We start from the raw sequence: 26,378 nt of genomic DNA, 5'->3' as shown, positions 1-26,378 counted from the left end.
CCTTCCCTTCCCCACTAAGATCACGTGGAAGTGGCGAGTCCAGCTGAGCTTCTGAGATGGGGGAGCGTGTAGTCTTGCCCACCTTCAGGACACTGGTAAAGAGAGAGGAGGGAGCTGGTGGGTGTGAGGGATGCTGTCCAGGTCTGGTGGATCCGGGGACCCTGTCATAGGACATGTGAGTGAGTTTAAGAGGTGAAAAAGGAATGTCCCAGGGAGAGGGACTCACCCTGCAAATATCAAAAGGTAAAAGGAACTTTCCAGAAAGTCTAGAGAGGGAGGAAGTAAAACCAAGGCAGAGCAAGCAAGAGGAAGTGGAAAAGAAGAAATACACTAAAAACGGCATAGCAGAGTTTATGGTGGTGATCATTCTTACGTACACCCTGGGTGGGGGAAGTGGGGAGAAGGGTGAAGATCAGTTGGGAAATTAAAATTTGACGTGGCAGATAAAAGTTAACATGGGTTGGGAGGTGCTTGGGAGTTAGTTATATGGGCAAATGGCACGGCTGACAGAGCTGTTTGGGGACAGCTGTCTTATGTGTTCCTCTCCTGTGGCTCCTCCATCCCTGTCCTGTTCACGGGGCCCCTGCGGGTGGTGTGTGGTATGGGGAATGTGCCTGCCATTGTGGGATGAGGGCCAGGCGTGTGGCCGAGTGGTGCAGGTCGTAGGGCGTGTCTGGCATTTAGAAGGTGGAGCAGGACGGCAGGGGGAGGTCACCTTGCACGTTTGGGGCTGCCTGCGTGGAGAGGCTGCTGGTGGAAAGGCACTGCTGTGTGGAAGAGAAGAGATTTTGGGAAACGGAGGGAAGGATCTTACATAAATGACATGATTAAAAAAAAAGATGACAAAGGAGAAGATGAAGGCTCTTGACTTGAAAATGAAAGAATATCATTTCAAGGAAATAACAGAAGGAGAGCTGGTTATCCAGAAAATGGAAATTGATGTCTGCATTACAGAGTGTGAAGATTTTCAAAAGGTCTTTTGGAGAGTACTGGAAGTAGGAGAAGGAGGCGGGTACATATCCTACTCTGTATTTGACTAGGGTAATGGTTAACCTTGTTAAATGCCAGGGAGCAGGAGAGGGGGCGGTGGGGGGAGGCCAAGGTTTGGGGCTGGGGAGAGAACCAATGCAAAGTGTCAGCCTCGCCTACAGCTACTGTGTTGCAAAAACCACCCCTGATTGTCACAGTTTTGGTGCATTAGCACCCTGCTGTTAGCCAAAATACTGAAACTGGCTAAGATGTGCACTGGAATCAGGTGAAATATTCACCAGTAGGGCAAAGAACAGTGGAGAGAGCGAGAGGGAGAAATGGGAATTGGAGAAATAATGAAAATGTAAAGATAAGGAATTTATAAAACAGTTGAATGTCTATAGAAGTTCGATGTTTTGGTAATTGAATCATAATGGTTGATTCTAAAGTATGTAATTGTGTAAAATTATTTTTATGAAAAAATCATGTGTGAATCAAACAAGTTAAAACTATGGATGTGCTGTGGAAGCATCCCAAGTGTCCACTGACAGATGAATGGATAAAGAAGATGTGGTATATATATATATATATATATATATATATATAATGGAATATTACTTGGCCATAAAAAAGAATGAAATAATGCCATTTGCAGCAACATGGCTGGACCTAGAGATTATCATACTAAGTGAAGTAAGCCAGACAGAGAAGGATGAATGTATGATATCATTTATATGTGAAATCTAAAAAAATAATACCAATGAACTTATTTACAAAACAGAAACAGACTCAGAGACATAGAAAACAAACTTATGCTTACCAAAGGGAAAAGAGGGAAAGGAGGGATAAATTAGGAGCTTGGGATTAACAGATACAAACTACTAAACATAATTAGAGAAACAACAATGATTTACTGTATAGCACAAGGAACTGTATTCAAGATCTTGTAATAACCTACATTGGAAAAGAATTGGAAAAAACTGTATGTATAGCTGAATCACTTTGCTGTACACCTGAAACTAACACAATGTTATAAATCAACTATACTTCAATTAAAAAAAAACACAACTGTGACGTGCTATGCACAGAAATGGTTTCCTTATAGAAACACGTGGCATCAAACAGAACCTTTTTTTTCTTTTTTCTTTTTTGGCTGCCTGTGTGGCTTTCAGGATCTTAGTTCCCCAACCAGGGATCGAACCTGTGCCCCCTGCAGTGGAAGCCAGGAGTCCTAACCACTGGACCGCCAGGGAATTCCCCAAATAGAATCATTTAAATGGAACAGAAATACTGTTTGACATAGCCGAAGAGTTCTTTCAGGGCACTTCATTTAATATTTTTTCACTTGGGTTACAGAGAATGATATTACTGTCTGGAAAAATAGCTGGCAGGAGGCTCCCAGAATGGTGTGTCACTTTTTACCTTTTTCTTGACAGCGTCTTAACTCTCTGGGCCGGGTGATTTGATGCTCAAATTAAACAGCTTTGTTCATAACTCTGTTGCCCTTAATTTTTTTCTCTTTATTTTGGCGGAGGTTCCCAATTTTATTAATGCCACGCTACCACCTCAGGAGCGCGTCACTGCTCAGGAGATCGACAGCTACTTACGCCGGGAGCTTATCTACAAGCGGAACGAGAGAATGGGGAAGCGGGTGAAGGCCCTTTTGGAGGAATTCCCTGACAAAGGCTTTTTCTTTGCCTTTGGAGCCGGTGAGTTGCAGGCTACCTCTGATTAGACCGAGGGCTCTGCTGCTTCTCCCGTGGAGGGGGTGTTGAGGTGGGCCCTGCTATGCGGTGAGAGGGGTGACACCTTCTTTGACTTTTTGATGATGTCAGAGTATCCATCGTGGTTGAAACTTTGCTGGTGCCTGTGACACTAGCTCTCCCTCCACGGGGGGCTCCTGATACACTCCCCAGGCAGGAAGGCATTTCTCCCTCTTCTGAACTCAGCACTTAATCCCAACTTCTTACTGGCACCTTTCTGTTTTTTAACTTCCCTTAAAATTTGTCTGTTTTCTCTCTCCTACCTGACTGTGAGCCTCCTAAGTATAAGGTTGGGGGCTGATACATCAGCTATTATTAACCATGAGTAGTATACATGGAAATACACTGGGAAAATTATTTCCTTTTGTGGGATTTTTGAAATAAATTCTCTTATCTTCTTGAGTGATTTTAACATACCTTTGCAGCCTCCAGAATTAAGGACAGAAATGCCGGAGGCTGGGTAGTGTGCAGAAGTGTGTATTTGCTGGTCTAGGTTTCTTTCAATTCTTCCACTAGCTTCATAAACTTGAACAAGTCACCCCGCTTAGTTTTTTTTTTTTCTTACCAGTAAAATGCGGGAATTGGAGAGAAGCACTTCTGGAATAGCAGTGAGTGATCCAGTGTAATCTGATCTCACGATCCTTAGCTTACTTACATCTGCAAAACACCTACCCCCCTTCTTTGCCATATACGATAGCATTCACAGGTTTTAAGGATTGGGATCTGGATATATTTTGGGGAACCGTTATTTAGCTTACCACAACATCTGAAACTCAACTAATGTAATATCCCCTATTAATGGAATAAAAGACAAGAATCACACAATCATCTCAATGGATGCAGAAAAGCATTTGACAAAATGGAACTCTTTCATGATAAAAACACTCATCAGACTAGGAATGGAAGGGGACTTAACAACCTGTTAAAAAAGTTGCTATGAAAAACCCATAGTTGACATCATATTTAATGATGAAAGACTGAATGCTTTCCCCCTACGGTGAGGTACAAGACACGGATGTCTGCTCTCACCGCTTCTCTTCCACATTGTGCTGAAGGTTCTAGCCAGGGGAATTAGACAAGGAAAAGAAATAAAAGGCATTCACATTGGAAAGGAGGAAGTAAACCATCTCTTTTTTCATCATCTTGTGGATAGAAAATCCTAAGTAATCCACAAGAAACACCTATTAGAACGAATAACCGAGTTCAGGATACAAGATCAATATACAAAAACCAGTTGTATTTCTATACCCTAGCAATGAATAATGTGGAAATGCAACTAAGAAACCAGTTCCACTATATTCAATATCTTGTAATAACCTATAATAGAAAAGAATCAGAAAAGAATATATACATACATATATTTACACATACATACACATTTATATATACATATATATAAAACTGAATCACTTTGCTGTACACCTGAAACTAACACAACATTGTGAATCAACTATACTTCAATAAAAAAAATAAGTTAAAACAAAAGAAACCAGTTCCATTTACAACAGCATAAAAAACACTAAGGACTCAATTTAGGGACGAGCAAGATGAAAAATAAAAACTAAAAACATCATGGAAAGGAATTAATGAAGACCTAAGTAAATAGAAAGACATTTCATGTTTGTGGATTGGAAGACATAATAAATAGTGTTAAGATGACAATATTCCCCAGATTGAGCTACACATTCAGCGCAAGCCCTATCAAAATCTCAGCTCCCGAAAATGTTTTAAAATTAGTGGTGAGGGTTGCACCACTTTGTGAATGTTCCCAAAATCACTGAATCGTACACTTGAAAAGAAAGAATTTTATGTTATGTGAATGATATTCCAATAAAGCTGTTGTAGAAAAAAATAGGGGTAAGGTTCCTGTATCTTGTTTGTTGAAAAATTCTATCATGAAACAAATTGCAGTGTCTGCCTTGGTAACCCTGGGTGGGTCTGGGAGTGGGTTTCCTCTGCCTTGAGTCTCGTGTTCCGTAGTTGGATTGTGGACCGTGCTGTGTGGCACTGTGCCCATGTCCCGCCTCTGTCAATGAATGGCTTTCAGCTGTCAGCCCTCACCCTGCAGGCACCCTGACAGGGGTCAGGCCCCAGAGGCCCCTGTGGCTCGTCCCCTCGTGGGGTGATGGCGGTCCTCTGTTAGGACTCAGAGCCTGTGGCTTTGTTCCAGCGGCTCTGGCAGGTCTGCGAAATGGAACAGGCGAGAGCTGGGCACACAAGGCTGCCCGCCCCTGAGTGTGGGCTTCTGCCTGCCACTCCTGCTGGACTCAGCTGATGTTTTAAGAGCTTCCCTGCCATCCGCTGTTGGGATGATGGGGCACTGGGAGCAGGGGCAAGGAGAGGCTTTGAGAGGACGTCGGCCTGCCAGGTGGGTTGGACCTGGGCAGTTTGGAGGGCCATCCCTCCAGACGGGGACTGTTCTGGACACATGGCACAGGTGACACTGGGACACCTGGGCTTGCCTGATTCTCAGTCATGGTTCTTCATACGGCTGCAGCTCTGAGTAGAGACCTCACAGCCCCTGGGCACTCTGGGTATCAGGAGTGTCCTGGATAGCCACCAGGGTGCAGTTGTCTTCGTGGGGCTGGTTTCTCCACCTCATGAGTCTATTTCTTCTGGTGCCTTCTGAAGGCTGAGTTGACCAGAGGGAACCACAGAAATTCAGAAATTGCTCCCAAACTCTTACCCTTGGCAGTGAGAAATTTAAAATGCTGTGTGGTTAGCACACTTTTGATTGTAAAGTGAGGATCACCCCAAACTGAAAGCTTCAGAGGTTTAAACTGCAACAGTGAAGGGATCTGCAGATGAAATTTAAAGATGAGAAATGGAGCTCACCTTTGGAGTAGAAGGAAATTGAAGTCACATGGAATAGCTTGGTCCTTAATGATAAAGATTGCTAATAGGCGCTGTTCATTCGCTCGACAAATACTGTTTTCATTCCTAATTGGTTGAGAGCATGGACGCTGGAGCCAGACCACCTGGGCACCACCTGTGCCTCTTCCTCATCTGTAAAATGGGGGTAATAATACACCTACCTTATCGGGTTGTTGTTGGGGGGAGGCTGAATGATGTGTAAGGCACTGAGAACAGTGCCCTGCACCTCGTAATGCTCAGGAAATGTTCACTATCTTTATTATTGTGATTACTCCCTGTCACATGGACTTGGTAACGGCTGGGAGAGTGGAGGCCTTCGCAGCAGCACTCTGCAAGCTCAGTCTCCTTCCCCCCGCCCCGAGTCCAGGCATACTCTATACATGAGTTTGCTGCACTTCTGCACCGGGGCTAATCTGGGCCTTGCCAACATCCCTTTCATCTGAGTCAGTTGCCCTTCATCAGTCTTGGGGTCCTAAACTCTATGGTGGGACCCAAGAATGCAGTAGAGCCCAGTACCTTCTGCCCCAAACACCACCCTCGGGCTCCCCAGGCTCCCAGAGGCTGCTGTAAGTTCTCTCTGCTTCTTAGTGCTGTGGAGTCAGGACAAGGGAGAGTTTGGGTGGACCTTAATTTGCTTTCCTGGTCTCTGCCTCTTGAGTATTCGGTTGTCAAAATTGCATAGACCCTGGGGCCAAGCTGCCTGGGTTTAGATTCTGCTCTGCTGTTTCTTCTGTGTGTGAAGTCCTGAGCCTACTTTACCTGTTTTCCATTTTCAAGTGGAGATGATAAGGATACATCTAAGGTTCTGCTGGATCAGAGAATGGAGCGCTGCAATTTAATTAGCCATTTAGGACATTAAAGTGCCAACTGTCACAGAGAGGGGCATTGCGACCCTAGAGGATCATGTCAATTCTGAGCATCAAAACCTGAAACGAGAGAAGATGAATCCCAGGATCTACCCTTTCAAAATACTTATTTGACCAAGCCACTGTAAGCTTATCTGGTTGATCTTTGTTGCTTTTTATTGAAAAAGAAAAAAGTGAAATAAAATTCAGGTTGAGGTTTCCAGCTATGGTGGCTTCTGCTAAAAGGAGGGTTTTATTGTGCATTTTTAAGTAAACATAGGACAGAAGGGGCCTGGGGTCTCAGAGGTGCTTGGTTTACATAAACGAGAATCCTGGCTCCAGAGGTGGAAGGTTGGGACTTGGTGTCCTCTTAGCTGTGTGACTCGGGGCAGCTCACCGCGTGGTTCTGATCCCGAGTCCTGATCTCTGAAACGCTGCTTATCCTGCCCTGCCTGCCTGGCAGAGCTGTTGAGAGGCCCCCTTGCAGAAAAGCTTTCTGAACTGTACTGGGCTGGTCAGAAGGGAGGGGGTTGGCAGGGTTATTTCTTGGTTCCGGGGTGTGTGTTTGGGGGTCACGAGAGCTGCCACATTTCTGATTATTTTTCTTACTGCAGGGCATTTCATGGGCAACAACGCAGTTCTTGATGTTCTGTGGCGCGAAGGCTATGAGGTAGAACACGCCCCCGCTGGATGACCCATCAACAAGTAACCTTCCTGTGCTTCTATCCCGGTCAGGGAGCAGTTAGGGGAGCTGAGAGCCGCACAGGGCTGCTTGGGCACCAGGGTGGGCTGTGTCCTGAGCGGCTCCAAGGGCCCCAGCACGGACACCAAGCGGCCACTCGGTCCCCAGCTCAGCTGGCATCCCCTCGTGGCTGGGACTGTGTCAGACTTGGGTTGGCCGGCCGGGCACTTTGGGCAGTAGAGGCCACACTGGCCTTTCCTCAGCAGTGCTTGAGGCAGAAAGGAAGGTAAGGGGAGGGTGCTCCTTGGTCCTGGGGCCCAGGAGGGGTGATTTGGCTTAACGCTCAGTGCCTTTGACCTGGGCCCTTGGGAAGTTTTAGGGAGGCAGGTGGTGGAATCAGTCATAATGTAAGGTCAGGGGGGCTGGAGATGCTGGGAGTGCCTGTCAGACCCATCTCCGGGGCAGAAGCAAAGCCCCTTCTCTTTCTCTGAGCTGTTTCCTACCCCCAGGTCTGTTTAGTTTTCATTTTTATGCAGTCACCCTCCTGCCCTGTGGCCCCTTCTGTAAAGAATTGAGGAGGCCAGGATCTCCCACCCTCAGTAATGCTGCTGCCCCACGCTGGCCTCCCTGCTAGTCTCTGCCCCATGTCGTCCTAGTGGGCACAAGGTGGCCCTTCCTACCCACTCTGTACCAGTCTGCTTGGGCTGCCCTAACAAAATACCCCAGACTGGGTGGCTTCAACAATAGAAATTTATTTTCTCATGGTTCTGGAGGCTAGACGCCAAGATCAAGGTGTCGGCAGGTTTGGTTTCTCCTGAGGCCTCTCTCTTTGGCTTGCAGGTGGCCGCCTTTTCACTGTTCCCACGTGGTCTCTCCTTGATGTGCGCACAACTCTGGTGTCTCTGTGTGTCCACACTTCCTCTTCTAAGGACACCAGTCAGACTGGATTAGGGCCCAACCTAAAGGCCTCATTTTAACTTAATCACCTCTTTAAAAGTCTTGTCTCCAAATACAGCCACATTCTGAGGCGCTGGGGGTTAGAGCTTCAGCATGTGAATTTTGAGGGAACACAGTTTCGCACACCTTCCATTCCTCTCCCACTCCCTCCAGATCGTGGTCACCAGCGCCCCCTCCTGGCAGAGCCCTCAGCTGTGGTGCAAGGACTCCAGTAGGAAAATGCCTGCCCTCTGCTGAGGGGATGGAGAGGCGGTCCAGCTGTGGTGCCTGCCCGATGGCTCCCTTCTCCAGGTGCCCTCTTTCTCCTCCGAAGACCCACCTTCACCTCATGTTGTCTCAGGCCAGGTCCTCCCCTATCCCGTCACTCCAGAGGTTCCTCCTTGGGAGCCCGCTTTCCATCCCAATGAGCCATGATTCTCTGGAAAACTTGACTACATCCTGGGCTTATCTCATCCCCCACCTCTCTCCATATCTTGCACTCCGTTTATCAGTAACAGCAGTTCTTCACACAGTACTTTCTAGTTTACAAAAGCCCTCACCTAAGACTTCTTCTCATTTTCCACCTTCACCAGGCTTCTGGCTTCTTCCATTAAAATCTCTCTCAGATTTGCCCCCTTTGTTCCTAAGGTCATCACCCTCTGGTCCCTTCTCCACCTTTCTGTAGGACTAATCTTGCAAGTGTCCCTGACTCAGAAACCTTCAGGGTTTCTTGTTGCTCTCTTCCAAAGTCCAGTTTCTTCATGCTGATGCCTCGGCACCCAGACCCCACCTTTTCCCAGCGCGGATCTGCCTCTGATATCGGAAAACCTTTTGTCCTCGCCGCTGCCTCTCCACCTTTGCTAATGCTCTTCCTTTCCACTGTCTGCAGTCTCCCTCCACTCCTCCCCTGACTGACAAAGCCCTGCTGCAGATCTCCATCCATCTCTCCCTCCCGTTCTCCTTCAGCTCTGCGGGGAGAGCCCAGCCCTTAGGGATTCTCTGTTTGTTTGGGGGAGAGGGTCTGTGGCTCTTTCCTCACCCACTGGACTGTGTGCTCTTGGAAAGCAGGGTGGGCTGGGCCCTCTGATCACTTCTCAGCCCCTGGCCCCAGGCTGACTGGCACGGCTGGGGTTTATCACACTATCTTTGGGGTTGCCAGAGAGGGCCCTGCTTGGGAGTTGTGTATGGGTGTGTGTGTGTGTGTGTGTTGCTGGCTGTTCTCAGACTCCTTAAATCTGCCTCTAACCCTGACACCTGCCCCTGGGGGAAGAGAGGTCAGGAGTCAACATTTGAAAAATCTCTCCAGGAGATTTTTAATTTTTTAATTTATTTTTTAAATTTATTTTTTAACATCTTTATTGGAGTATAATTGCTTTACAATGGTGTGTTGGTTTCTGCTTTATAACAAAGTGAATCAGTTATACATATACATATGTTCCCATATCTCTTCCCTCTTGCGTCTCCCTCCCTCCCACCCTCCCTATCCCACCCCTCTACGTGGTCACAAACCACGGAGCTGATCTCCCTGTGCTATGCGGCTGCTTCCCACTAGCTATCTATTTTACGTTTGGTAGTGTATATATGTCCATGCCACTCTCTCACTTTGTCCCAGCTTACCCTTCCCCTCGCTGTATCCTCAAGTCCATTCTCTAGTAAGTCTGTGTCTTTATTCCCGTCTTACCCCTAGGTTCTCCATGAGATTCTGACACACAATGAAGGCTGAGAAGCAGTCCTGTCATTTACTGGGTTGCTCACACTTCCCTGGGGAGGAAGGAACGTTTATTGATCAATTGTCAGGTGGTAACCGGGTTCACACCGACTCTCAATTAACCCTCAACACCAGCCTGTGGGGTGGGGGTTTCTTCTCCTTTACTGATGAAGAAACTGAAGGGGACACAGCTTGTCAGAGTCAGGATACAGTTCGGACTCCTCGCCTGCACAGCCCTTTTCTTTCTGCCCTTTCTTCTCCAAGTTTTAGCTTTCCAGCCCCTTCCTCTTTGTTCATGTAGTTTCCTCTGCCAGAGATCCATTCAGTGCCGCTACCCCTAATTCTCTCAGAGTCTGTGAGATCCAGTGCAAAGGCCTGGGTTCACCCTCTGCCACGTCCTGGTGAGTTTGATGTGTGTGACTGCAGCAGCTGTCCTGTGTTCTGTGACGGTAGCGTCTAAGAGTTTTCAGTGGTGCGCTTCTCTACGGTGCTCCTGGGTGAGGTCATGAGGGAGCATGAGATCTCTAAAGGAGCTCCTGTTCAGGGAGAAGAAGGGGCGAGGGACTAAGGGCCCAGAGCCAGGGAGATGCCCATAGTGAAGGGGTGGGTGAGGACATAACGAGGGCACTGGCTGTGGAGATACCTCCTTCCTTATTCCCCTTCTCGGCAGCCATGTGACAATCCTTGAGGGATGATTCTGAGCATCGGGAACTTGAATCTGGGCAGGCTGCTGTGGCTGTTGAAGAGCCTCTTTCTGAGCAGAGCACTTATAGGGATACAGGAGGGAGGAACAGGGTTAAGGGCCACTTCAACTGTTCTAAGTAAATAGCATTTAAACATTTTTCACTCCTCTTAAAACGCCGTAATCTTCAGTGACTTTCTAGGCAGTGGTGACCTGTTGTTAGGCAAGTGCAGTAATTATAAGCAGTTAAGAAAGAAACTTTTATTTCTTCCCCAGAGCTAGGGGATTTGGAGAGAGCACAATGAGGGTATGTGAGGGAGAAACAAAGGTGTCAAAGTGATCACTTTTCGAGGTGGCTTCGAGACCCCTGCCTCCCCAGCCGGCTTGAACTTTCACATTATCTGCCTTTTGTGAGGTCCTGAGCCTTAAAGGCGGGGGAGGACATCATGCTGGGGGACCTTCCTTCCATCCCTCTTCCTTCCTCCCCTGCTTACAGAGAAAAGACCGGAAACCCGTTGTCACAGCCCGCCTCCTCTGCCGTCTTGGCTCCGGAAGCGCCCGCCCCGGAAGCTCAGGCACCGGAAGCTGGGTCTGCCGGGCCCCCACTGTTGCGGCTCCACGTGTCTCTGCTCAGAAGTGCTGACCTGCCGGGCGAGGCACGACGAAAGTTCCGGAAGAAGCGGAGGCGGCTGCAGCGGAGGCAGCGGCTCCGGCAGTTCAGCGACCTGTGGGTCCGACTGGAGGAGAGGTGAGGTGGCTGGGCCGGGCTGGGCCAGCCGCGAGCCCATCGCCCGGTCAGTCCTCACCCCGGAAGTGCGGGTGGGCAGCAGCCCAGGAAGGCGGGTCACACTGCTTCAGGGGCGGAAGTTCAAGGCTGTGGTAGGGGGTGAGTGTCCCCACCATCACGGTGCAGCCTTTCCCGTTCCTCATGGCCTGGACAGCGGTCTTCTGTCCGCTCTGGTGGAGGTGAATCGAGATGAAAAGTAATTGCTTCAAGCCGGGGCCCGGGCCAGGACCCCATATTTATCTTTGTTAATGGATGGGGCGGGGGGCATGGGTGGGTCTGTTAAAAGTAGCATGAGGCTGGAATAAAGGTTGAGAAGAACTTGATTTCCCAGCCCTTTCTCCACCGCAGATCAGGGAGAAGCTCATAGCTTTCCGGAGCTGGAAGAACTTCTGTAGGAATGGGCTTGTTCAGCCCCTACGTTTTGCAGGGAGCATGGCGACCACAGAATGTGCACTCGCAGAGATGCCCAGTGGGTGGATCAGAGGTGGGTAGAGGAGCCAAAGATGGGGACCCAGCCTGGTTTCTGCTGGAAGAACTACACCAGAGAGGCCTGGGATCCAGGATACAGTTCAATTTATACCAAACTTTTTGAGTTCTTCCTATGTGCCCGCTGTTGGGTTGGTGCTGTGGCTTTGGGGGTGAACCAGACCGACATTGGTCCTGCCTTCATGGAGCTCACAGTCTGGGGAGGAAGCTGGATTTTGAGTTGATTATTCACAAGGGGGAGTGTAGGGGTCTGCGGGGATGTGCGTGTGTGTTTGTGTGTCGGACATTACTACCTAACTTAGGGTGGCGGGTGTCAGGAAGGGCCTCCTGGAGGAAGCGACCGTTTGGTTGCTGCTGAGTAGAAGCCTGACAAAGTGGAGCCCAATGAACAGAGCTTCTGAGTCTGGATCAGGAGATGCAGGCATCTGATACCTGCATAGGTGCTTAATAATAAATGTTGAATGAATGTGTAAACAACTGAACACGGAGGGGAGGGAGTTCCCAGCAAGGGCAACAGTGCAAAAGCCTGATGTGGAGAGAGTGATCATGTTAAAGGAACCAAGATGAAATAATTCTGGCTGGAGCCTGGGAGGTCAGTGGGAAGAGGGGTGAGGTAGGTCTAGAAGGTAAATTGGATGGAATGACTGTGAGAATCTGATGCCTGAGAGAAGTAGGGTGCCACTGAAAGGTTTGAGGCAGGCATCCCGTGTGCTGTGGGGTTTGCAGTTTTAAATGGACAGAAGCTGGCAGCCAAATGTGACCTGGAGAGCAGGGACAGATCCTGTTGGTGTCCATGTGCCCCATGGTGCCTGACACGGGGAGGCTCCTCAACCGTCCTTCACTGATGGAGGAATACACTGACCCGTTTAGTACCTTCTCAGTCTGGGCCATTTCCTTTCAAGGTGGTCATGCAGGGATTGGGCACTTTACACCAGAGCTGAGCTGAAAGGACCAGGTGAGCCTGAGCTTGTTCTGTCTTGACCTGGGAAGGCTGCATGGTGTTCACATGAGACCCAAGCTGGGGTAGGGGAGAGAGCCAGAGACCCGGAGAGGGATCCTCCTGGCTTGGTGGTGCCTCTCTGTGTGGTCAGGGAGGATGGTCCCTGCTTTGACATTGCCCAGAGGCTGATAATTAACAAGTCTGAGCAAACTAGTTTTAATAATCCTTGAACCAAGAAGCAAATAGCTGGGGGAGAGTTGTTCAGTGCGCTACTCTTAGTGCCTGTATCATTTGGTTTTGTTGTAGCAGTAGGAACGAGGGCCAAGACATAGGAAATCTATTAACATACCAAGATCCATTCCTGTCTTTGGAGGAGAGAGGTGAAAAGAAGCTGTGCAGACCTTTGGGGGCCTCGGAGTATCCAGTGGCTCTTGCTGTGCCCTGAGACTGTGTCTTTCTCTTTGCCTCCAAGTGCTGGGATCCCACAGCTCCAGGTCCCCGTTCTGGACAGGCGCATCTCCGCCGAGCTGCGGCTCCCTTGCCCTGGGCAGTCTCCCCACAGCCAGATGGTGGTCAGCAGTGCCTGCCTGTCTGTCTGGACACCTGTGTTATGGGTGCTGGTGCTGGCTTACCAAACAGAGACAACCCTCCTGTAATCACCAGAGGAGCCAAGCCAAGAGCTGACGCCTCAGACTTGAAGGACAGCCATTTTGTACTCCACACTCTGCTCTGGCCCTGATAGGCCCAACCCAGGAGAAGAGACTCAAAATAAAAAAGCCAGCGTTAATTCTTCTTTTTCCAAGGAATGACTTTGGGTTATCCAGCAATGCCTGGGGGAGGTGTATAGTTTTGTAACATAATGAGCTGTATGAAAATAATTAATTGTAAGAAAATTATGAGATACTTTTTTTCTGTAGATTTTTTGCCACAATGTGTATACCAAGCAAACAACTCTTTTTGCTCACATGCTCTGAATATTATCCCTGCTGCACTCCTGGCCCCTCTCCTGGGCCTGCCTGCAGCCGTGGACCCTGCCCCTTTCCTCCTTCCTGCTGCTCTTCTCCCCATCCTCTCCTGGTTCTGGATGCAACAGAGTCAGTAGGCTGTGGAACTTCTGTTCTGCTCCTCTCTATTCCAGGTCTGGTGACTAGTGTGGGTCCTGCACTCTGACAAGTGCTTTCATTATGTACAGTGTGAGAGGGTGTCTCATCCACATGCTGAAGACTGGTGGATAGGTAGGCTTTGTCAGAGGTGTTGTGCAAGAAAATGGTTTTCAACCTCTCCCCCCCGTCCCTGTCCTGTGTGTTACTTATTGTTTATATGTCTTTGTGTTTTCCAAATAAAGTCTTATGAAGAATCTGTATATAAAATGATTAAAAATAGAATTTCCCTAGTTGAGTCTGAAATGGGAACTTTCAGCCCTGCCCAGCTGATACCCGCCCCCCTCCCCCTCCCCCTGCTCCCACCATGGTTACAGACCAGGGTCTCCCGCCTGTGGCAGAGTTTCCTTTTGGTTCTCCTGGGCCTCTGAGCAGCTCACAAAAACCCAGAGGGTCTGCCCAGGACTTGGATGGGGCCAATAAGAAGTATCTGGTTTCAGGTACCTTGATTGCCTGGGCTTGCAGCTCTGTGGCCTTCCCTTCCTTTCCAGAGACTTTCTTGTGGGTTCATTCTTGGTCATTTCCAGGGCCAAGAAGATCTTTGGATCCCACTGAGTGACGTGATGGCACTCAGGATCCATGTTCACCACCTTTGCTCCGTTCTGTGCCCCCTGTATTGCAGGGGTAGGAGGGCTAAACTTTCCGAGATTCCCTTGCTGCTATGATCGAGAGTCTTCTCATGAGACACACTTAGTGAGATTTGGAAGGTGAAAGGGGCAGAAGAAGTGGCAGTTATGTGCAGGCTCCAGCAGACACAAGTTTGTGCAGTGGCCAGGCTCTGCATGAGGCTGGCACAGTTTCCTGCAGCTTTCTGACCTTGGATTACAGCTGCTGCGGTGCCTAATATCAACCCTCTGACTTCTGCCGCTGCAGCCACTCCCATGACTTAGGAGGCACCTCTTCCCTCTGATTCCTAATAGAAGTGGTGCTCCCTGCTTCTCAGTGACTTGAGTCTATTCTTAGCTTGGTAGGTATGGGGGTGAAGGTGGGGGGCGGGAAGGTAAAATGGGAGGGAAGGATTGCTGCGGCTGACCCTGTTCTTCCTGTAAGCAGGGGGCGTGGCTTTCTCCAGAGGTCCACATCCTAGCTGGGTGGTAGCCAATTTCTTGGCTCATATCTGGGCCCAGGAAGCAACAGACCCTGTTGGCAGGGCTGACGCAAAAGGGTTTGCAAACCACAGTGGCCGCTCCATCTCAGCACTGCTTTTGAGGTGGCAGGGTCGCCAATGGACCTGGAGGGCGGCTTGGCCCGTTTTCACACAGTTTTACCCCAAAGCGGAAAATTCCTCTGCACTTGAGCGGGAGTGACCTGCACTATCGTGAAAGACCGCAGGCTCTTCTAAGGATTGTAATCCAGCCCCACAGCATGGGGGAATGGCACCACGGGCCCAGATCTCATGTGTTGGGCCCTGAGCCTTAATCTGGTCTAGAAATGGAAGAACCTAGGGCCATGAGACTGACGTGTACAGTGGGCCTTTCACATTAGCGTGAAGAGGAAGGAAGCCCATGTGGATGAGGAAGTGCTGAGGTCTGACTCGGCCCCCCCCCCCCCACCGTCCCCGCACCCCCTCCCCCTTTCACATCAGAACTTGAATTACCACCAGAAAGAGAAACTCAAAACACTTTATTTTAGGTTATAAAAGAAAGAAAAGCCACACTCGCTACCTTTAAGCCAGATCAGAAGTAAACCTGTTTTGCTCGCATATAAATTATGCAGACTTTTCTCCCCCATCAGGAAAGATCTCTGGACTGGTTCTTTTTAAGCACAGAGGTGGCACCTTTTCACTCATTTAGTTGGCAGAGCAAAGCCGATCCCTTGGCAATCCAGTACTCTTTGGACCGCTTGGAGGGTAAGAGGACGGTCACCACAAAGTTGGTTGAATGACCTAGTTAAGAATACAGGGAAAAAAGGCTTGTTACTTTAAAGAATAACCCCTTAATACAAAAATCACTGTACTGGGAGTTTAGACACCTGGGCTCCAGACCTGACTTTGCCTCTAAAGAAGAAGGGCAAATAATCCTCTACAGATTTCAGTTTTATGCTTTGTACAATGAAGATGTTAGAACAAACGATCCTTTAGAACCTGTCCAGCTTAGACCTTGTATAACCTTATAAACTATGTTTCAAGTTATCTGCAGTTTGTTTCAGGGAGCATTGGACTAGGATTGAGGCCTAAGTTTTAATGGGATTCAGGGGACACAGTTGGTAAGTTGGGCATCCATCCATTTGTCCATCTGCTTGTTTGTCCATCCATCCATCCATCCACCCTTTGTTCCACCCAGTAGGTAGGCACTGGGGTCCTGAGATGACTAAGTGCAGTCACAGGTATGTCCCTCAGCTCTGGGACATCTGAAGTAAGAGGGCACTTTTACCGTTTCTTCACTGTGTGCCTGGGTGAGGGGGGCCGGGGCCAGGTTGAGAAGAAGAGGACCCTGCCCTCAGGATGGGAGTTGCTGTTTCTGGCCTTCACAGCAAACCCCATCTGTGTGGAAGTCGGGGAAGGTGGTGGTGTCCCCAGCAGAGAATGCCTACTTCTCCCATTTCCTTATCTTTGTACGTGGTTCCCTGCATGGTGCCTTGGCAGGTGCTCAAATGGCATTTCATAGTACATATGCAGAATGTATATGTATAGTAACCATTAGTTTGAATTGAAATTCAAATAAGGTCCATACCTTGCAACAGTGATGTGTTGTTTAAATCTCTTTCAATTGGTAGGTTCCCCTCTGTTCCTTTTGCCGCCCCCTTGTAATATATTTGTTGAAACAACCAGGCTATTTCTCCTGTGAGGTTTCCCAGAGTCTGGCTCTTGTTGACAACATCCCTGTGGTGACTTTACACATGTTCCCCTATCCCTGCAAGGGCAGTTAGATCTAGAGGTGTGATCACATTCAGGGTTGAGTTTTTTTGGCAAGAATACTTCCTAGGTGGTGTGCACTTCCATCAGGAAGCGCCTTGTATCTGGTTGTCTTTCTTTGTTGGAATGTCAGCAGCAGCTGATAATTATTACTTAGAGCCATTATTTCATTAAGGTTAATAATTTTAAATTTTAGTGATGATTAAGTCTATAGAGTCCATCTGTGATTTAATTTTTGTATGTGGTAGGAGATAAGGATCTAAGTTTGGTATGACCAATTGTCCCAGCATCATTTGTGGAATAATTTCCCTCTTCCTGGTCAATTTTAAATGATGCTGGCGTTATATGTCAAGTTCCCACATATGCACAGTGCGTTTCTGGGCTCTCTCTCCAGTACATTGGATCTGTTTATAGAATCTTGTGCCAGTGCAACGTCATTTTAATTACTACCTTTTCTTTGTTCCTTTTCCTGCAAACCACAGAGTTCCTGTTGGAATTTTAGCCAATAAGAAGAAGACAAATGACTCTATTAAAAAATGGGCAAAAGATTGGAACAGACACTTCATCTGAGAAGATATAAATAAGCACCAGAAAAGAAAAGATGGTTACTGTCATTAGTCATTAGGGAAATGCAAATTAAAACCACAAAGAGATGCCACTATATTCTATTTTCTATCTATCTATCATCTATCTATCTATCTATCTATCATCTATCTATCTATCTATCATCTATCTATCTATCTATCTATCATCTATCTATCTATCTATCATCTATCTATATCTATCTATCATCATCATCTACCTATCTATCTGTCATCTATCATCTAAAATTAAAAGGACTGATTGTACTAAGTGGTGGTGAGGATGTGGAGGATCTGGAACCCTCATACACTGCTGGTGGGGATGTTAAGTGCTATGGCCACTTTGGAAAACATTTTGGCAGTTTCTTAAGAAGTTAAACATATACCTACTGCATGATTCAGTCATTCCATTCCTAGATAACTTATCCAAGACAAATAAAATTACATGTCCCTACAAAAACTTGTAAATACCATTATTAATTTAAAAAATACCTTTGAACACTTTTTTAGATTTGTCATAGGACTGGGAGATCATGTGACACGAATGTCTATTTTAGTTCTATCCTGTAGGTTACCCTTAGAGAGCACCCTTTAACTGAATATTTTTTAGACAAATAAATATCATCAGTATCTATATTCTCCATTCAAATGAGAAAGATTTTTTAGTTCTTTCTTCCTGCCTTCCCTCCCATATTTCTGTCATCTGGAAATTTAGTTCCAAGTTATTATAAATTCATTTTTATGGTCAAACTATTAAAGATTTAACTGTGTGTGTGTGTGTTTTAAATAGAGGATCAGTGGTGATTAATTTAGAGCCTTTGTCCAAGACGATCTTTATTACAACTTTTCTTTCAGATGATAATTTGGTTGCACTTGCAATTCTGGTTCAAAGTTGTTTTTCCTCAGCCCTTTGAAGAAGTTTCTCTATTTTTATATGCACCGTGGATAATGAGACATGTCTGAAGTCAATCTGATTCTCATTTTCTGGAATTTTAGTTCCAGCATATTAATGCATTTTATCTCTTTGAGAATTTTCTTTATTTCTGATGATCTTAGGTATCACTCTGATATATCTAGGTTTCTTTTAAAATTTGTTTATTTGTTCATTGTATATTTAAAAAAATTACCCCTACCACTTTGTGAGATCTCTCAATCATCTAAGGACTCAACTGTTTCTTCAGTTCTGGGAAATTATCAGCCAGTTTTTCAAATATTATTGCTCTTCCATTTTCTCTCCTTTCTCCTTCCAGGTTGCCTACTAGATAAATGTTGGTGATTTTGACTCCCACAGCGTCACTTAAAAAAATTGCATTGTGCTGTCTTTTGAGGGATATCCTCAGCGCATTTTCTTGGCTTACTCTCTAGCTGTCTGCATTCAATTCTTCAGCTTATCTGTTGATATGGCTTTCTTTTTATCTGGTTCCTTTTTTTCAAGGCTGTATCTCAGTTTCAAGTCTACTAAGAGTTCTCTTTTTGTAGCATGGCATTCCACTTTTTATTTTAAAATCTCTTTTCTATGCTGAGTCTCAATGGATTTGGTCAGAGATAGATGTGTCTACTCAGTCCATCATTTTTCAATTAGAAGGCACTGCTCAATAAACTACTTTCTGGGACTTCCCTGGTGGCGCAGTTGTTTAGAATTCACCTTCCAATGAAGGGGATGCGGTTTCGATCCCTAGTCGGGGAACTAGATCCCACATGCATGCTGCACATAGGAGCCCGCAGGCCGCAACTAAGACCCGGCACAACCAAAATAAATAAAATAAATAAATAAATAAATAAATAAATAAATTGAAAGACACACACACAAAATAAACTATTTTGTACTCATTAGACTAATAGAAGCAAGCATTGGCTTTATAATATTAATCTACACTCAGCATTAAAACAAATAGAAATTACAGCATTTATAAATTTGTGTGTTATAAGTAGTCTTATTTTAAGCCTGGCTAATTGGCCCAAGATCACCCCTTGTACATTACAGTTTAGCATTTGGACTTTGACTGTAGTTTGCATTCGGTCATGATACTGATCTTAGAACATCCTCACCTGTGGTTGAGAGTGTACCTGCCCGGGCCCCTGTCTTATAAAGTGGGGAGTGGTAGAGTGTTGGGTTTGGCTCATAATTTTGTTGAGGTTCAAAATGCACCACAGGCAGCATTGGATTCATCTGTCCGGGCAGTGCGTCTTCTATCACCATCTCCTTATTGTCCCATCGAGAAGCATCCATGAATATCCCATGGACAAGAACACCATCCTCAGGAGAGGGCAACTGAAAGACACGCAGAAGTTCATAGGTGAGAAGAGGAGGAGGGGTCAGTTTTGTGGGTCACCTCCTAGTCCTACATCCTCACTCAATTCTAAGAAACAATCCAGAGATTCTTTTATTACTCACATTTTAGAGAGGAGAATGCCAAGGCTCCAAAAGGTGAAATAATTTGTTTTTCAGTTTGTCACCAAATCTCATACTTCTCACACTCCCACAGGCTGTCCGGTAGGGGGTACCCCTGGGAAACCCACTGATGGGCTTCAGACTCTGATATCTGATAATGACGTTAGGATTTGCCCCTTCTCATGGGAAGTGGATGGACAAGAGGGCTGTGATTATCATCTGTTATTTTCAGCAAGGCCTTTCAAAGATCTGGGTGCCGTTCCAGAAGATAGGTTATATATTGGCAATAATATTTGCAGAGTGCCTATGGAAAGTTTTTTAAGAGAAATTTTGCAGGAGGCGGGGCTTCCCTGGTGGGGCAGTGGTTAAGAATCTGCCTGCCAATGCAGGGGACATGGGTTCGATCCCTGGTCCGGGAAGATCCCACATGCCTCGGAGCAACTAAGCCCGCGGGCCACAACTACTGAGCCTGTGTGCCACAAGTACTGAAGCCCGCGTACCTAGAGCCCATGCTCCACAACAAGAGAAGCCACCACAATGAGAAGCACACGCACTGCAATGAAGAGTAGCCCCTGCTCGCCACAACTAGAGAAAGCCCGCGCGCAGCAACTTAGACCCAATGCAGCCAAAAATAAATCAATTCAAAAAAAAAAAAAAGATATTTTGCAGGAGAAAGAGAGACAGAGACAGAGACCCTGTCCCTCAATGTCCTGTGATTAGATGTCACCACTGGTATACAATTTCTTCCGGTTGTGGGCTCCTGTTTATCCTTCCTCAAACATTGAGTGAATTTGGCCAGTTCTGGGGCCCTAGACCTTTGGATAACTGGAGCTTCACACCTGCAGGCAGAAGACCAAGCTGTGTGGTCATAAGTGATGTGTTTTATAGTGAATAAAAGGATGGTAAGAGCTTTTTGGTTGGACTTTACTACCTAGTGTCCTGTAGTTTGTCCCTCGCGTGCAGCGAGGTAGAGCAAGGCCTTCCTGTTTTGGGGGCTGCTCTATATGCTTGTGCAGGTTTGCCTGAGTAGAGGCTGAAACCATCCTGCCATCCACTTGCCAAGCTGTGTGTAGGAGCCATCTGCACACACACAGAGCGAGTGCCTTTTCCTAAATGGCACAAAGGCGGCAATGGGCTGACAGTGGCCCTGCTGTTTGTAACAGAACTCAGGTCGTCCAACAGTCTCTCGCTGTGTCTTGCAGACGTTTGCCGGGAGGACCAGGAGATGGGCAGACTATACAGTTTGCAGTCTCCACAGAAGGCAGGGACTCCCAGGCATCATCGTGGTTCACTGCACATGACCCACGTGGAGATGTGTGTAGACTGGGGCAGGCTGGAGGGACAGAGGCCCCGGTGGTCACTGTAAACATCTGTCCTTCAGAGTCAGTCTATGTGGCAGATGGAGCGTGCTGGGCATAGAGCAGGGCCAGCATCCAGGACGGACTGGATGAGGACTTTTATGTGGGTGTTGTCCTGCCCTCCTGCAGCCTCAATGAGTCCTGACCTGGGCCTGCGATGCTCTCCTGGCTAAGAAGCGTCTCAAAATAACAAGGAGTGCATCTTTCAATTGATTTCCCCTTACTTTTGCATGCAAATACTTTAGCATCAAAAAAATTTTGATGCTAAAACAAATTCCCTTAAAGATGTAAGCTCTTTCATTGTCATTTTAAGATACAGGCAATTAAGAGGCATGGGTATTACAGTATTTCATAGAGTAATCCATGAATATGGGATCAATCTCGTCTTTGTGTGTTTTTGCTAATCAGAGCGAAGACTAGCTCAAGCAGATCTGAGTGGAATGGATACTGATTAAGTTACCCAGGAGCAATTCCTACTAATACCATGACACTTTAAGGAAGGTTTAGTAAAAGCCACTTACCCCATCTACAATGACCGGCTAGTGAACACATTGTTGGCAAAAGCAATCTGGAGCAGATCTTTGATTTCACAGCACACATAGAAAATTACATTAATAAGGCCCACGGGGGTGGACAGGTGCTTTGAAGCAGAGGTTTCCCTGCCCCACCAATATCTCAGCACGTTGAAAGTGGGCAGCTCAGATTGGCAGTGGTGGCTCTCACCCCAGCTGTATACTGGAATATCCAGGGGAGCTTTAAAATACAATGATGACTGATATAATCGGGGTGATTTTGACGTAATTGGGTGTGGACTGAGCATCAGGATGTTATTAAAGCTCCATAGGTGATTCTAACCTGCAGTCGAGGTTGAGATATTCTAGAACAGGGGTTCTGAAACTCAAGTGGGCTAAGAACCCCCTGGAGGACTTGTTAAATAGATTTCTGGGTCCCAGCCCAGTTTCTGATTCAATCTGGAAAGGGTCCTTGGAATTTACATTTCTTTTTCTTTTTTAAATTGAAGTATAGTTGATTTACAAAGTTGTGTTAGTTTCAGGTATACAGCAGTGATTCAGTTAACATATATATGTATATGTCTATATATATATATATATATATATATATATATATATATATATATATATATATATATATATATACTTTTTCAGATTCTTTTCCCTTATAGGTTGTTACAAAATATTTAGTATAGTTCCCTGTGCTATACAGTAGGTCCTTGCTGGTTATCTATTTTATATATAGTAGTGTGTATATGCTAATCCCAACCTCCTAATTTTTCCCTCCCCCCTTCCCCCTTTGGTAACCATAAGTTTGCTTCCTACATCTGTGAGTCTATTTCTGTTTTGTAAATAAGTTCATTTTTAACAAGTGCCCAGGTGATGCTGATGCTGCTGGTCTGCGGACCACATTTTGAGAACCTCTGCTCTAGAGGGAGTAAACTATGTAAGCAAAGAGTCTGAACTGCTTCCTTAGTATTGATACATTCCTACTGGTTATGTGATGTAGTTATAGTTACATGATATATGAAGTGAGCATATCAATTCTGCTAGGAGGCAGCTGAGTGAACGAGGCAGATAAGTTTAGTTTATGATAACAGTTATTTATTGTGGGCTCACTATGTGCTGGTCACATGACACCTGAAGTTTCAGTTACACTGCCCTACAGCTCTGAGGTTGGTGGCATGAGCCCCATTTTGCAGATGTGAACACTGAGGTGCAGACATGTTAGTAATTGCTCTTGCAGACACAACTGGGGAGAGAGAAAGTCAGAATTTACTCAGGCCTGCCCAGTGCTGAAACTCTGGTTTTTAACCTCTTGCCATATTGCCTCCGCACGAATGAGAAAGTTACTGTAGGTATCTACAGTATTGCTGTAAAATATATTTTTTACAGGTCAGACTAATTTAGGCAGTTCCCATCTGGTCACTGCTAATTGGGGAGCTTGTCTTGGGGTTGTGAGTCCCACTCTGCCCTCTCCCACTCCTGCAAATGGAAAGCGGGGGGTGGGGTGGGGCAGGGGAGATTGCCTGAGATACTGGATGACAGTGGGACAGAAGCTGCTGTGCTGTAACAACTGTCAGGGGGACAATACCTCCATGTCCATGGGCAGTTCTTGTCCAAACTGCACTGTCTTGGCAGCGTCTATAACTGTGGCTTGATCCCGATAGATAGGAATCATGTTGTACTTGAAACTCAGCTCATCTATAGGCAAATTATATTTCCGAGCATGATTTTGAAGAGTTCCTGTAAATATGAAAGCCAGAAACCTGGGTTACTATTGCCCAAACACGGCCCCCAAGCGCCTCAACCGGGATGCTCTAGCGTTAGAGAGCTTCCTCTCCATCCAGAGGACCCAACCATTAACATCTTACTCTGAATTAGTTGGGAGAGGTGGAGCCAAAGCATGTGCGAATTTTGGTCCTGGTTGGGAAGAGAGGGGAGGCCAAGTCTAAAGTGCACTGTTCTGCCAATGAGAGAGACAAGCCCGTGAGGGAGTTTCAGAGCCCAATCTCCCCAACTTTAGCATCTTGCTTAGCTTGTCTTGTATGGGCTGTCTATAGGCTGTTTAGGAGGGACTCAGGATGAGACAGATGAAGGGCTGGGCTCATTAGCATCTAGGAGCCCAGAGACCTTGGTCCCCTCTGGGGTCCTGGGCAGAATCCCTGAGGGCCACTGGAGGGACAGTAAGAGTATTTTTTAGAGGGAAGGACGCTGCTCAGAGGTGGGGCCAGAGAAGGTGGAGAGCAGGTAGTGCCCTTGAGCATGGGTTACTTGGGGACTTGGGGTAGCTGTGTGCATTCACAGGGCAGCGGCACTTGCACTTGTAACCCTGAGAGGAGTGGGCACTAGGTTGCTGGGGGAACGTCTGCTATTTCTGCCATCCTTTCCCCACCCCAGCAAGTGAGGAAGAGTAGGGCCTTGTTGGGCTGCCTTATAACCAATAACCCCTTGGTTAGGCCATCAGCAGCCGTGCCATTTTCAAAGTTCCTAGAAACCCGGCACAACTCATCACACATAATGATCTTTCCTATGGGATTTTTCTAGGGAAAGCACTGGTACCTGTTAGAAATCCTTGAGGAAAGAAGAAACCGGAGATCCAGAAGGACTTAGGCTGTCCTCTTTTGAGCCAGAGCTGAAGGAGAAACATTACACCATAATGTACTTTTTTTTTTTTTTACTGAGATAGAATTTGTCTTTTAAATCAAAGTCGTATTTTGGAGGGTGTCCAGGAGGCAGAATCTAAACCGGTCCTGAGTTATCACCAGCCCCATTCTTACTGCCTGCCCTGTCCCCCTTCCTCACCCACCAGTCTGACCATAAACCCAAAACCTGGTTATTACAGAAGTTCTAGAAGGGGGAGAGGACAGCAAGGTCACACCTGGCCATTTGGACCCATGTCAGATTGGTTCTGTACCTCATGGTGAGGTCTCATGAACTAGATCTGAAACTCCAAGGATGGCCTGGAATTAAAATGGACTGTGGGGATAAGGGTCTAGGGCAAACTATACTATAATTAGCATAAGACTTTCAAACTGATGCTATTCTGGAAGTTTCTGTTTCTTTGGGTTCAGATGATCCCTCGATGGTTGTCAATATTTCAGTTAGTGAGGGCTTCCTAAGAACTTTAGGGCCAACCGTGTCATCAAATTCATCAGACCCCAAAGAAGTGAATTTTCTTACGTCCACAAATGCAGTCCTCAGAATAAGGTCTTTGACCCATGATCCTAGTGGCTTCAGGGATGGGTAGGCTGTGTTGGACCACAGAGAGGGAACCTGGTTGTTGAGGAAACTGTTATACACTTTTTCCATTTCTTCAGACATCACCACCAATCCAGCAATGGCTTTGCTGAGCGTATCTAGAGAGGTCTGAAAGAATAAAAAGGGGTTGGTGCCCTTCACAGATGTAATTATCAGGTGGGAATGAAACTTGTTCATGGTAGCAGGTGTTGCCTTACGCTTAAGGGCCTGCTTGCGGGGTTCCATCCTCTCTGTAGACTATGTGCTGGATCAGACCCTCCAATCTCTCATGCATTTTTTTACATGTGACCAGAGGGGTGTAACACCTGGTAGTGGAGGTGGTTCAGGCATAATAGCAGGATGCAGTGAAGTGAAGAAGGGAAGGTGGAGAGATGGTCCCCAAGCATCTTGAGAAAAGCCATCATCCAGCTCTCGTCCAGGCCAAAGGAAGAATGGGCCTGATGGTTAGTGATTTGGGAACCATGGACAGGGGGATGAGGACGTGGGAAGTACCTCTAACTCTGCCCAGGGGGAGCCTGCGGCCCCAGGAGTTATAGCAGAAAGGGGAGATTCTTAGATGAGACCAATCTTTCAGCTGATTCCAGAGAGCCTCCTTATACTGGAAACACTTTTTAAAGGTATGCCCCTTATCCTCCCCTCATCTCAACAAAAGACAGAGGCCGGCAGTAGTCCTGGGAGATGCTGGACCGACAGCAGCCATGGGAAGTACAGGGTAATATCCGCCACCTGGCTAAAGGTAAAGGAAGACCATATAGATTTGTATGGCTCTCATGGGTTCTAGTTTTGTGACAACTACTGCCACACATGGGGAAAATATTACAGGAAGATGTTAGAGACCAAATTTATGTTGATTAAAAAACGAAGTCCTAGGACCACATGCAGATAGCTCTAGAGACAAGCGACATGTGACAAAACAGGTCTAGTCATCCTTCCATTCCTTCACTGAGTTATTCCCCTCCTCCCAACTCTTTTCACAAGAGGCAGTGATAGAAAAGAGGAGTTTTAAGTAGATATGCTCTTAGGATCTGAGGAACCATTTGCAGCAGAGCTCAGGAAAAAGGCCTTCAGCCAGAGCCAAAACAACACTCCTTCTTAGACTCCAAAAATGGAAAAAGGTAGCAGAAGACTTACCTAAGATTCATGGAGAACACTTAAGTCAGAGAGCTGGAGGCGCCAGGCTGCTAGTGCCTTCCAAATCAGCGTGGACAGAGGTCACATTGCAACCAGTTCTGTCAGAGGAGGCAGCTAGCATGTAGTCATATTCAGGGGGAAGAGCGCACGTCAGAAAGTTCTCCCTTATGGCTAGCGGCCTCGTCTCTCCCAGGACTTGCCCTGTCGCACAGTTCTGTAACCGTCTGGAGGAGAGTGAGCTCACCAAGATGACAGCCCGAGGCCCCGGATGCTCCCGCCCTCCCTTGGCCTTTCTTATCACTACCACCGTGAGGCCTTGCTGTTCACTGGGTGAGGTGAAAGTGAGGCTGGGACAGAGCCAGGGCAAGGCAGGACAGGGCAGGGGTCAGGATGAGGGAGATCTCTGGTGCAGGCCTGGCATACAGTGGTGGCCACCACCCCTCCCTCCAATGGGAGT

The 26,378-nt window shown here is 46.9% G+C and overlaps 2 protein-coding genes across 2 annotated transcripts in view; one reads left to right on the top strand and one right to left on the bottom strand.

The window, feature by feature from the left end:
• The window catches only part of TRABD2A (TraB domain containing 2A), a 56,479-nt gene extending 42,494 nt beyond the window's left edge, over positions 1 to 13,985 (top strand). Inside the window, 4 exon segments of the mRNA XM_068564370.1 lie at positions 2,504 to 2,678; positions 7,066 to 7,156; positions 10,956 to 11,207; positions 13,145 to 13,985. Coding sequence (XP_068420471.1) covers positions 2,504 to 2,678; positions 7,066 to 7,156; positions 10,956 to 11,207; positions 13,145 to 13,328 — 702 coding nt within the window. The 3' untranslated portion in view covers positions 13,329 to 13,985.
• Positions 13,986 to 15,438: 1,453 nt separating this feature from the next.
• The window catches only part of DNAH6 (dynein axonemal heavy chain 6), a 297,879-nt gene continuing 286,939 nt past the window's right edge, over positions 15,439 to 26,378 (bottom strand). Inside the window, exons 73-77 of the mRNA XM_068564239.1 lie at positions 24,713 to 24,898; positions 24,092 to 24,164; positions 23,124 to 23,275; positions 19,317 to 19,539; positions 15,439 to 15,717 (exon numbers count right to left, since the gene is read on the bottom strand). Coding sequence (XP_068420340.1) covers positions 15,614 to 15,717; positions 19,317 to 19,539; positions 23,124 to 23,275; positions 24,092 to 24,164; positions 24,713 to 24,898 — 738 coding nt within the window. The 3' untranslated portion in view covers positions 15,439 to 15,613. The remainder of the gene's footprint in view (positions 15,718 to 19,316; positions 19,540 to 23,123; positions 23,276 to 24,091; positions 24,165 to 24,712; positions 24,899 to 26,378) is intronic.

The sequence above is a fragment of the Eschrichtius robustus genome, chromosome 15, assembly GCF_028021215.1.
Source record: "Eschrichtius robustus isolate mEscRob2 chromosome 15, mEscRob2.pri, whole genome shotgun sequence".
NCBI lineage: Eukaryota > Metazoa > Chordata > Mammalia > Artiodactyla > Eschrichtiidae > Eschrichtius > Eschrichtius robustus.
This window is presented reverse-complemented; position numbering and strand designations above follow the sequence as displayed.